Genomic DNA, 12,347 nt, shown 5'->3' with positions numbered 1-12,347 from the left:
TTTCTTTTTACTCAGGCCTTTAATTTGGTAACGGTGCGTTTATTTGTGTGTGTTTCAGTTCATTACTTCTGTAGTTTTATTATGGTTGGTTAATTGTTATTTTTATAATGTAACTTCTTCCTTTTTTTACACCTTCCCTTGTAATTTTATGTTTTATAGCCATAAAGCACTTATATAAAGTTGATTTATCATTGTTAGCATTAATATTATCTTCTTTTTATCTATATTTGGTCCATTTCTTAAGCAATAGTTTATGAAAAATGTACACAAAAGTCCCCTTTATCTCAAATGTAGTCGATCACCCAAGCCATGTCTGGGTGATGCAGACTATTACTTGCTATATTAGGCTTACAGCTCCAGCGCAAAAACTAAAGAAGCAAACTTCAGCTACCAGATCCAGACGTCCTGGTTGACCAACTACATTTGGGGTAAGAGGGGAAAATGTGTGCATTTGATTTTATTTTTTTCCAAATTATTCCTTCAATCCACAAACGAGGACTGTTCATGACCTGCCCTCCAGACTGTACTTTAAGCAATCTGCCTAAGGAACTTTGAAAAAAACCCCAGGAGAGCTGAGATTTCGATAAGGTGATAATATAGTGCCACCTAGTGATGGGCAGAAAGTATCGCAAGCTTCTCTCTTTCAGACCTACTGACAATTAGGCAACTCAATACAAACACCGAATTAAATTAAGATTAGATCAAGATTAGGTAACGGTGGTCACCAACCCACCACTTGAAGATCTACTTTCCTTCAGAGTTTAGATCTAACATGATCTGACATGATGTCCTGCCAATACCTCACACTAATGAATCTGATCAAGCCAATCATGGACTGAAGAACTCAACTACCTGCAGCAGGTAGACTGGCAGCGATTATATTAGGTGGCTGGAGGGGTGATATAGATACACTGGGGAAATATTAATTATCACTTTCTTTTGAAAGTGTTTTTTTTTGCCAGACTCAAAGCATCTTTCTTGAAGAGCAGCATTTGCCTCAGTAATGATTTGGCAGTTTTCTTTGACAAAATATTGTTAAAAGCACATATTAAAACCCTTTTGACTCAACTGTGGTTAAAACCTGAAATGCTTAGGTGGTGACATCACAACAAGGGGATAAAATGGGTTGGCTTTGGCTTAATTCCCAGTAGTTTCTTTAGTTTTGCAGGTTCTGCAAACAAACCTGGCAACATCTTAACAGCTTTCTATTAAAATATAACTATATATACTCTGTAGATGCAAAATATGCAAATTTGTAGTAAACATTCTAAAAAGCTGACCTCAAACCGTTGATGTATATATATATATATATATATATATATATATAAAATTTTTCCTTTCAATTAGATTATGGGTATTTTATTTAACGTCTTCCCTGCTATGGACTGGCCTGTCCGGGGTGTTACCTGCCTTCCACTCACTGACTGTTGGGATAGGCTCCAGCTCCCCCGTGACCCAGAAGGATAAGCAGCTTAGAAAATGTGTGTGTGTATGTGTGTGTGTGTTTTATTGAAGATCCCAAAAGTCAAAACAGCCATTGCGTAGAAGTTATTCATGTTCAGGAGATATTACTGAGCAGATGAGACACACTGAGCTCAACAGACCTTAAAACATAAAGAGAAAATGAGACTCCTAACAACCACCTGCAGGACCTGGTAGACACCAAAATCAGATAAACAGCACTTAAAGCTTTCATCTTTGAGAGAGAGGAGAAAATCAAGCTGCTTCAGATCTGAAAACATCCACAAGTGTTTCTGTCCATCCTTCCACTGTGAGAAGACGACTCAGCGCTGTGGGTCTGAAAGGATGTGTAGCTGTCAAGAAGCTCTTACTGAGAAAAGGAGACACATCAAACAAGGAAGCTGCTGGTGTTCTCAGAACAATGGACTGACCACCCAGTCCAGACCTCCACATCACTGAATGTGTTTGAGACTGCTGGGATTGTGAGAAGCAGAAAATACAACCAACTTTAAGGACTGAACTGAAAAATTATCCCAACTGATTTCTTTGAAAAAGTAAAAGCAAGAGTGGAAGCAGAGGGTGGACACACAAAATACTGAAATACTGATATTTCTAGTTGTTGAGGCTTCTGTGTAATTTTCAGTTAAGGTTTTCTCCTCTTTTTCAATAAACTTGCACATAATGGCTGTTTTGTCTGGAAATTAACTAAATAAAGGGTGGGGTCTGACTTCTTCTCAGCACTGTATACAGTAAGAGGACCTGATAAAAGGCCTCTGTATCTATTAAATACTGAATAAATCATTAACAAAAGACAGAAAATGCAGAGGCTGTGTTCTTTCACACTCAGAGCACACAACACAAGGACTTCCAAGATGCCAGAAAAAAAAAACCTTTTTATTCCTCAAAAAACCTCACAGAGTGAGAATGCAGCCACGGTCAGGTCTGAAGAAAGAAAAGAGGGAGAGGTGACGCAGGGCAAAGAACACAAACAAGTGCTTTCTTCTTCGTTTCACTTGAGCTTTCCAAGTCTGCTATGTGACATCAGCGTTCTTTCGGGGGCCAAATCACATTGCAGTCTTCGCTGAAACTAAACCTTCTCCCTCACACCATAATTTAAACACGCACACACACACACACACACACACACACATACACACTCACGCTCAAAACAACAACCATTGCTGATCACTATAATAACACCACAGAGGACTCACTCAGGCTATTTCAATCCTGTAGCACTGAAACAGTAATACGATGGGCAAGAAGTTTACTTTTCATGGGGTTGGGAGTGTCGCCATATCGGGAGCTGAACGCTAACCTTCTTTCTCCAGATCCTTCTACGATTTCAGTTACAAGCACGAAACCCCAGTTTTGTGGCATTATGGCCAATTATCTAGAACTCTAGACTTTGACTGAGGGTTGCTGCACATCTAGCAGCTCTTTGTTGGCCAGATCATAGCCTTCCTACCTAATGTTCCTCACGGTTCTTGAGATGAACTATGGACTTGGTAATGTTGGCACAAAATCCAGAGTTATATTTTCCTTCCCACACTGTTAAATATGGTTCTTTAGTAAAGACAATGTTTCTATATAGAACCATGAAACCATGCATGCTTAAAAGGTTCTTTGCATGGTGAAATGGTTCTTCAGATTGATGGTGAATGTGCTGTATACAGTTCTATACTAAGCCTTTTTGACTTAGTATATAGCACCAAAAAGGGTTCTGCTACCGTTGCTATGTCAAACTTGTAATAGGAGAACCCTTTTTTGGTGGTATGCAACACATTCTCCATCACTCGGAAGAACAATTTCACCATGCAAAGAACCATTTAAGAATGCAAAGGGTTCTTTAAGTGTTTGTGGCTCTATAGAACCACTGTCTTTATTGAAGAACCACTGAAGAACCATATTTTTAATAACGTAGTCAACTATGGGATGTGCTAAGGGTTCTAATCTTAATACATATGAGTGACGGCAGTGGTTCCCAACTTTTGGCATTGGTGTACCCCCTGCCCTGCACACTGTAGCCTGTTCCCTGCCCTAATATAATCACTTTAGCTTAGCAGGGACTTGGCAATTAGCTTATTAACTATGGGGCAGCACATCACATTAGCAGTTAATAGAATACTCCAGAATTTCTTAACATTTGTAGCATATAATAATTCAACACCTGCCCATTGGCTTTCTTTATAAGTGTATTTCGCATCAATGGTTACTTTACTAAATACAGGAAAATGAGCCTTATTTCCTGTGGTAAACAAGCATATCGCTGTTGTCGGTATCTCCAAAATAGTAACTTTACAGGAGAAGGAAAAAACATACTTTAGTTTCTATGCAAGTCAATGGAATCAGAATTTTTTCCAAGTCATTTTAGGTCATTTCTTATGGTCCATTCATCATGAAATGTACATGCAACGTAAATGGTAACGGGTATTTTCAAAATATGTCAAAAACTGAAAAATTACAAAAAATGGAGATACGAGGTTTTCTTCCGACAACAGAGATATGCTACAGATGCAGTAGACAGAAATTAGGCTGAAAAATGCAAGAGAATTCCTTCACAGGAACCATGGGTTATAGCAAAGAGCAGCTAAACATGCAGCTAGTGCCAACAAAACAGCCTGAAAGAATCAACCACAGGCTTAAAATTACAGGCTTGTAACTTCAAAAGGGTCTTGAGAAAGAGGGTTGATAGCTGGTCTCCGGATTTAGACATTCTCTCCTTAACACTTTGTCCTTAGCGTGAAATACTGAGAACTCAAGTCCCAATACTTTCCTATGCACAATGGCGCCACCGTGTGACAACATCAAATAGCTTTCTGCTACCAAGACACTGAACTAGAAAATACAATTCAACAGTTTTGTCGGCTGCTTCTGGGCCGCAGCACATTATCCTAGCATTCCAAATCTGGACAGAACAAAATTACAGGCCTAGCTACTTGGCACTGGACTAATTTTTTTTAGCATTCATCAGGTACAGAGAATTGACTGGCCAATGTAATAAAGTTTCAGGAGTAATCGGGTCACATGCTCTTGTTCGACATGTACATGAACATTGCACGACATCCACCTAAATTTACCCCAATTTCCCTTCTAAGCTACTTTCAAGCATAGTTTGATTCAACAGTGCAATGTAGGCCAAATAAATAGATGTAAACAAGAGACCAAATCAAATTAAACGCTCCTAAGTCAGAAAGATGTGCAGGAGTGGCGCTGAAACCTTTTGACGATCTTTTGACAGCCGCAAAGGATCACAAGTATATAAGGGGGCTGGGTTGAGGCTTTAGGAAGGGGACAAGGCCTTTCAGTTCCACTAATGAGGTCCTGTCTAAAGGCACTGGTTATCTATGACCGCTCATAAGTCCAAAACTGCTAGACTAGTGCTGTGCTTTGGGACCTTGTCAGAATTAAGCTTTTCTAGGTAGATACTGGGAAAAAAAAAAAAAACATGCACAAATTTGTTCCAAAATTTCACGGCATCATTTCAATTGAAGGGGGAGGGGTGGTTGCTTTCCTAAACAAAACAATCAAAAAATTAGATCGTCGAGCATTCCTGCTTGAAAGGACCTTATGCTGTAGACCTGAGACTTGTCCCCTTCTCCCATTTAGGGAGATAATAATAATAATAATAATAATAATAATAATAATAATAATTCAAGGCCAAAAATAATGTAGAGGGACCAAAACTGAGTGAGCCAATTCTGCACAAAAAAAAAAAAGCACGCCAACTTCTGTGAGGTTTCTAGACATTTACAAGAAAAAAAAACCCAACAGCAATTTCCTACTCAACAGGTGATGTCCCTTAAAAGTCTTCTTTTTTTGTCTTTTGTTGTTTTTTTTTGTTTGTACTACAACAAATACAGTCACACAATACAACATCCTTCTGACCAGGTGAGAAGTAGCAGTAGAAGAGAAATCCCAAAACATTCAGAGCCTCAGACATGCTGAAGAAGATCTGGGCCTATGAAGAGAAACAAACTGATCACAGAGAAAAAGAGAGAGCAAGAAAGAGAGGGAGGGAGGGAGGGAGAAAGAGAGAGAAAGAGAGAGAGAAGAGAGAGAGAGAGAGAGAGAGAGAGAGAGAGATGGATGGTGAGTTGTGAGCTGGAGCGCGCATTCATTTTTTGAGGGGCTGGTAGACGGACGCGTTGGGGTCCAGGCCAGAGGGGCTGGTGTCCATAAACTTCGAGGAGTAGTGAGGGGTGACCGGGTTCATGTTGCTGGTATCTGCTGAATAAGCGATACTGGGCATGACAGCCATCACCTCGGCGATCTTCTGTTTCAGGTCTTTTATCTCTTGGTCTTTCTGCAGGATCTGACCTGAATGCAGAAGAGGAACATGCATCAGGTTTCTGTACCAAGCAGATGGTCAGAAAGCCACTTCACTAAAACAAAGATCCACATTCATGCAGATCGCCGTGCTCAGATGTCTGAAGAAGGCTGTGGTATGATAAATGTCATGGAAAAATAGAGAACTGGTGCTGCTGGGTACCATGGGAAAGTAAAGCTCTATTTCTTTAAAAAGAGCCAAATGCTCTGTTTTTGTCCTGAAGTCCACTTACAACGTTTGTATGGTTTTCTGTGCCAAAAGGCAGCCAAAATTAATTTTCCAACCTCTCCTTATCCCTTAGAATTAAACAGACTGTTTTGTTACTGTGTCTTAAAGACCAACATATGCAAAGTATCTTTGTTCTGATTGGCTGCCCTGTATTACACCTTTCTGCAGTGCAGAAACAGACCCAACAAACGGTGCCATCACAGCATGGTATCACAACCATTTACATGTACATTTACAGCACTTGGCAGGTGCTCTTATCCAGAGTGACTTATAATTTGATCATTTTACACAGGTAGGTGAAGGTAGTGTTGGGAGTCTTGCCCAAGGACTCTTATTGGTATAGTGTAGAGTGCTCACCCAGGCAGGGGATTGAACCCCAGGCTACAGCGTAGAAGGCTGAGGTGTTACCCACTACACTATACCAACCAAGACAGATTTAACACAGGCTATTTTTGCAGCTTTGCTTCCATGTATGAACTGTATGGACTAAGGACAGATTGGTACATTGGTTTTAACTATAGTGCATCAAACTCATCTCTGAAAAGCAAGGACTGTTTTTCATGCTGTAGGCCCTTTAAATGTGAGTCGCTGAAACAGCCTGACTGCATAAATACGATTTTCCTGGACTTATGCAGCCCCTGCAGCAGGGTACAGACCTTGTGCGATCTCCAGCTGTCTCTTGGCATCTCCGAGAGCAGAAAAGAGGTCCAGCTTGATCCTGGTCTCAGCACTCAGACTGTTCTCCAAGTGCTGGGTTTTATCCTGCATCGCTGACAAGGCTGACATCAACACCTCTGTGTCCTTTTCATTTTCCTTATATTTATGCAGCTCCTATAGTGGGACAGAGCATCATATACACAGCCAGGGTTAAAGAGAAGAGTGAGCTGTTCGAAAGTCAAGACCATTAATGGTTTTTGCGATCAGATTTTCAGGAGACTGAAAGAATACTAGTGTGATTTCAGTGAACTTGTAAAAGCAACACGCACCTGGACTTTGAGCTCGAGGTCACGGATCTGATCCTCTTTGACTTTTATGTCCAGTGCAAGTTTCTTACACTCAGTCTCGAGTTCAGAGATCCTCCTCCTCAGAGACTCTGTACACTCCCCTCTAAGAGAGACAGACAGAGAGTTCATCAGCAACATGGACATAATAAGCAGAAAGGCATGGAATAAAATTAAAATGGGCGGGACAAAATTAAGACTCCACCTGCCTTACCAGGTTTCTGAAATACTGAAATTACTGGTTTGAGATGGCAAAACTTTTGAGATGCCAAAAACAAAATGAACAGTCACCTTCATGAATGCCTTCAGAATAAATTTGTATATTCAAGCATATATAATAGTTTGCATACTATGTGCAGCATTTCTGCCCATTTTAATTGCTGGAAATTCTAAAATGAAATATAGGGAAAAATAAATCAACAGGAGCCAAACACTAGGGCTGTAAAAAACTAGACATTTAAATATTCATCAAATCCAAAGGGAAAAAAAAGGAATGCGCATTGAAATGCATAGTAGTTGTACCGCTATGATGAGCCATTTCCAATTAGCAGAGCTTACAGAGCAACACACTCTTGGGTATCTTATCTAAAATACTCCCACACTTCAGCTGATCGTGGGCAAGGGTTTTTTTTTAAATCTGCAGCTTGTCCATGTTTTGCCCAGGCACAGCCGTCTTACTTCATAGTGACGAGATCGACATTTTTTCATAATCACTGGCAATTACGTTCATGAGTTTCCCCTGAACAAACAGAAATGTTTACTTAATATTATTATACACCAGAATTTTTGTTCACTATAGTCGGTTTGCTTTCAGCGCAGACACTGTCCTTACAGCTTATCACTGGCAAGAGGATTTTATAGAACGTAAGTAATTCTCAAAGATACGCAGACAGGCACAGATAGGCCTACGTACCATTGTTGTGGCCCCCAGGTTGAGAATCACTGGTTAAAAACTGCATGATTTTAGGGATGCTTAGCCCCCTTGCAGACTAACGCTGACTTAGAAATTCAGTGTTTACTGTAGTAACGCATCCTCCTTATTTTCTCTACAAAATAATAGTGTATTTAAAATGTAAGGTATAAACATAATATATATATATACACACCCTAACGCAGATTCACCAGCACAGGTTACACAATACCAGCACACGTCCAATCAGGACAGTTTTCAGTGTTGAAGTTTCATACAGAAAATACATTAACAAACCCTCATTAAAACACTTGCTTAATTTGCCAAGCTGTCTTGCAGCCTTTTTCACCTGCAGGACTTTAGCTGAACCACCTCCCCTTAAACCCCTGAACATTTTGCATCCATTCCAGTAAAACCTCAATGCAGCTGTAGCATTAAGGCAAAACATAATTTTAGATGTGCCATAAGTTTTTAAAAGAAAGAGGGGAAAAAAAAAATAAAAATACAAGAACAAGAAGTACCTGGAAGCGGCAGCCAGAGCTACAGCCCTGGCTGCTGTGGCCTCCTCCAATTTCTTACGCTTTTTCTCTTCTGCCAGCTGCCTCTCTGCTGCTGCTCGCGCCTCTTGCTCTGCCTTTAGACGCTTTTCCAACTGTCCCAATGTCTGTTTATCCTTTTGCTTTGCTTGCACAGCATTATGGAGCCTAAATACACACACACACACAAACACACAAACGAAATACAATTATAGCTACAACATTTGAAACGTGCTACATGAACAAAATGGAATGCTAATTAATAGTGTTGCACCAATTCTGACACCATATCAATATCAGAGCTGATATCGGTGATAGGGATACCAGTAACTATTACCAATACCATGAGGCACTTTCTGATGCGCTCGCGTGCTGCAGGGTTCATGTGCACCAGGAGACAGAACTGTTGGCAGTGTGGCTTGACAAGCAGCAGTGAAAATGCTCATGGCAGAATTTGTAAAACCAGTATTTTGTGGAAAGGCAGGTAGTGGCAGATGTACCACTTAAAATTCTTCCTAAGCTTCACTTATTTTATTATGCAACAAAGAGCGTAAAACTCGCTAACAGTAGCCCCTTAACTGTTAGTCCAGTTTGTTTTTGAGGGAGTGATAGTTAGACAGACATGACTGAAACCCACCGGTCTCTTGAGGTACTGACAGCCTTTAGCTGTGGTTTAGTCTTAAGCATTTCAGCCCGCTAGACGGGTCTGTGTTTCCACTAGCCTCGTCTGAGGTGCACCTGTCAGGCAGCTGCGGCTCACAGCTACAATGCCAATAAATCCTAAGCTTAACTGCTGCCAACAAACAACAGCAATATTTGTTGACACTGAGACGTAACTTAACCACGAGTGAATGGGACGCACAAGACAAAAAACTTGAGAAATTCGGTGAAAAAACATGTACGCGCCATAGGTTTATACATATATTGTTCAGCTCTGTAATTGACTGTTTAGCACGATAAATATTTTGCATTTAATTCACTTTGATATGGCTTTAATTACTAATTATATAATTGTAAATCAATAAAAAGAATATCTATATGTATGTGTGTGTATTTATATATTTACAAACATATTTAAAAGGGTGGAATTGTATACATATGTATAAATAAATACATTAGATAGAGTTAGTATTGGTATTGATACTCTGTATTACCCGATACTCAAGGATCAGGTACCTGTATCGGAAGTGAAAAAGTGGTATCGGTGCATCTCTACTAATTAAATCCTTCTTTTTTGGCTGGAGCGACCAAACAGACTCTGCTCTTACTTGTTTTGCAGAAGTTCATTCTCCTGGCGGAGCTGGCTGAGCTCAGAGCGTACGCTGCGCTCGGAGCTGCCCAGGGAGCCCAGCTGGCTGCGCAAGTCCTGCTCTGTCTGTCTGCTCGCCTGCAGGTCCGCCTTCAGCTTCTTTACGTCCTGCTCCAGCCTGGTGGTGGAACAAACAACACATGCAGTGAGTTCTCTTAAAGCAGCTTCATGTTTAGTGAGAAACTGAAAAAGTGGGCACACATTATAGTTCTCCTGCAGTTTAAGGGCAGTTAAAAAGTTAAAAGCAGGCAGGCCTGTTTCGACTCCGGTAGAGGGCATTCAGACGAGTGTTTAAACGCAGGTGCTTAAAAAGAGGCAGGATTAAACTGACAAGTGGGTAAACACAAACGCAAAAGGCAGAGGAAATCGATAAACATTTTACAATGACGAACAGAAAACTTATTATAATATTTCCATAACAAGACACACAAACAAAAGGAAAAAAAGCAAAAAATACAATTTATTTACTGTCCTGTTCTCCATTTTGGATGGGTGACCAGAAACCCTCAACACTGAGAGGTCAGCTGTGAATGACGTATGGTTCTCTTTTGGGGGAACTCAACCTGAAAGTCGTTTGGATCCCTGGTCAAATTATTATTATTTTGGTTTATTTTCTAAGTGAAAGTAAGTTCAACACACATCTGCACATTTTAACACACAATTACTGTTTCTTTGCTGAATTTAACATCTTGGAAAACAAAAAAATATATAAAATAATGAAGTCTGTACAAAAGTTGTGTTTATCAACTTTCCTATTGAGTGCCCACATCATTTCTAGTCACTCATAGAAAATTAAGAAAAGGTTAGTTTTCTGAACACAGTGAGTTGTGTTGTGCTTTTCCTTTTGTTTGTGTGTTCTTGTAGAAATATTATCTATGTTTTCAGGTTATAATGAATAGAAAACAAAAACCTAAAACCCCCTAAAAAACAATGGAATAAGCACACTTTTTGAGAAGGTTTGTCAGAACGCCGCCTAAAGGTGCTTTTCACAATAATTAATCAATATCAGTCTATTACTATACTGAAAAAAGAAAAAAATTGTGTTGTGCAGTTTAGATTATGTCTGCCAGACTCTAGAGCTAATCAAAAGGGCAGCCACTGTATGGGACATTCATAATTAGAGCCTTGAAATGGCCAAAAAAGAAGGACATGTCTACACACTACATTAGTCATCTGACACAGACCAACAAAATGCTGCATCAAATGACATCAAAGGCTTGGAATAACTGGATCATGAAAAGGAAGAAAAAAAGAACAGTTAAAACTGAACATCTTCAAAGTGAATATATCATTTTTAAAGAGATCCTCAAAGCCTACAGACTTGCCGAAAACAAAAAGCAAATTTAGCGAAGTTCAACACACCATCACTTAAAATATCACTTTGAGATGTGAATGAGAAGCTGGATGTAAGTGGAAACTTGACAATAAACTGTGGGTTTCGACCTTCAACACTCTAACCACACGTTTCGCCACATCTAGAAAAATGTTTTTTTAAACTACACACATTGAACAAATCTTAAAATGGGAACTTATCTGCGTCAAAGTATGATTAAAGGGAAAGCTTTCCAAAAATCTAATCACAATCATGTGAAAATGGACAAAAGCACAAGCAAAGTTCAGTTTTAATGAAAGCTCCTACTGAGGCTGGGCAATAAAGCATTTCATGGAATCAGATATCAGCAATGACTGAAGCAGCCTGATGCAAGTGCTCGAAAGATAATCACCCATGTTCAGTAAATAGAAATTTACAGACAGCCTAATTTTTAGCTCCCCGAAAAAAATGTAAATAATTTTTACCATGTAATACTATGTTTCCTATTACTGTTATTAACTAAGGATTGTTAAAATAATGGGCATATATTATACAGGTATATTTTCATGGACTGAGTATCGGCTATATTAAGCTCCATCTCTGTGTTTCTGTTTTTGTGTCACTGGAGTACCACAAAGTGACCTCATCTGTATCATAAGTGAAAAAGTGGTATCAGTGCAACCTGCAGCACTGAGGCAAGTGTACCAATCAGTTTAGATGTCTGCATGTGGAGCTATTTTAAAGAGAATAAGCTTGTAATATCTGCAGTGCCGGTGCTTCCGTTGCATTTGACCTTGTCACTTTTCCTCTGAACACAGGCAAGTGAAATGTGAGTGTGCAGCGATCACGCTTTACGCCAAGCATCTGCAGTTTAAAACAGTTGACACGCCAGCAAAACCAGCAGAAAATATGCCATGACTTTCACTCTCGAGTCATGGCAGGCTAAAAATGAAACTACTGCAAAAACTGGCATTCAACAGGAGCACGTTCAAAACCAAGAGAAAGGAGCAGGCCATGGTGCTCATTATACAGCAATATAAATCACACTGCATTCACAGCACTATAAAATGGTTTTTATAAGCAGTCAAAAAAACAAAGGCTAGGCAATATCACAGTATTGATCATTATTGTGATAAATTACATCACAATAGGTCACAGTATGCTTCTCCGATCAGATCTCGAATATCATCAGTACTTAAAGAACACTGAACAATTGTATGTTTGATTATAGAGAACAAAATTAGATCGGGTTAACTAGAT

The 12,347-nt window shown here is 39.6% G+C and overlaps 1 protein-coding gene across 1 annotated transcript in view; it reads right to left on the bottom strand.

Moving 5' to 3' along the window:
- Positions 1-5,403: 5,403 nt before the first annotated feature.
- Positions 5,404-12,347, bottom strand: part of maco1b (macoilin 1b) — a 31,268-nt gene continuing 24,324 nt past the window's right edge. Inside the window, exons 7-11 of the mRNA XM_036575108.1 lie at positions 9,735-9,893; positions 8,452-8,634; positions 7,006-7,126; positions 6,676-6,850; positions 5,404-5,781 (exon numbers count right to left, since the gene is read on the bottom strand). Coding sequence (XP_036431001.1) covers positions 5,579-5,781; positions 6,676-6,850; positions 7,006-7,126; positions 8,452-8,634; positions 9,735-9,893 — 841 coding nt within the window. The 3' untranslated portion in view covers positions 5,404-5,578. The remainder of the gene's footprint in view (positions 5,782-6,675; positions 6,851-7,005; positions 7,127-8,451; positions 8,635-9,734; positions 9,894-12,347) is intronic.

The sequence above is a fragment of the Colossoma macropomum genome, unplaced genomic scaffold, assembly GCF_904425465.1.
Source record: "Colossoma macropomum unplaced genomic scaffold, Colossoma_macropomum, whole genome shotgun sequence".
NCBI lineage: Eukaryota > Metazoa > Chordata > Actinopteri > Characiformes > Serrasalmidae > Colossoma > Colossoma macropomum.
This window is presented reverse-complemented; position numbering and strand designations above follow the sequence as displayed.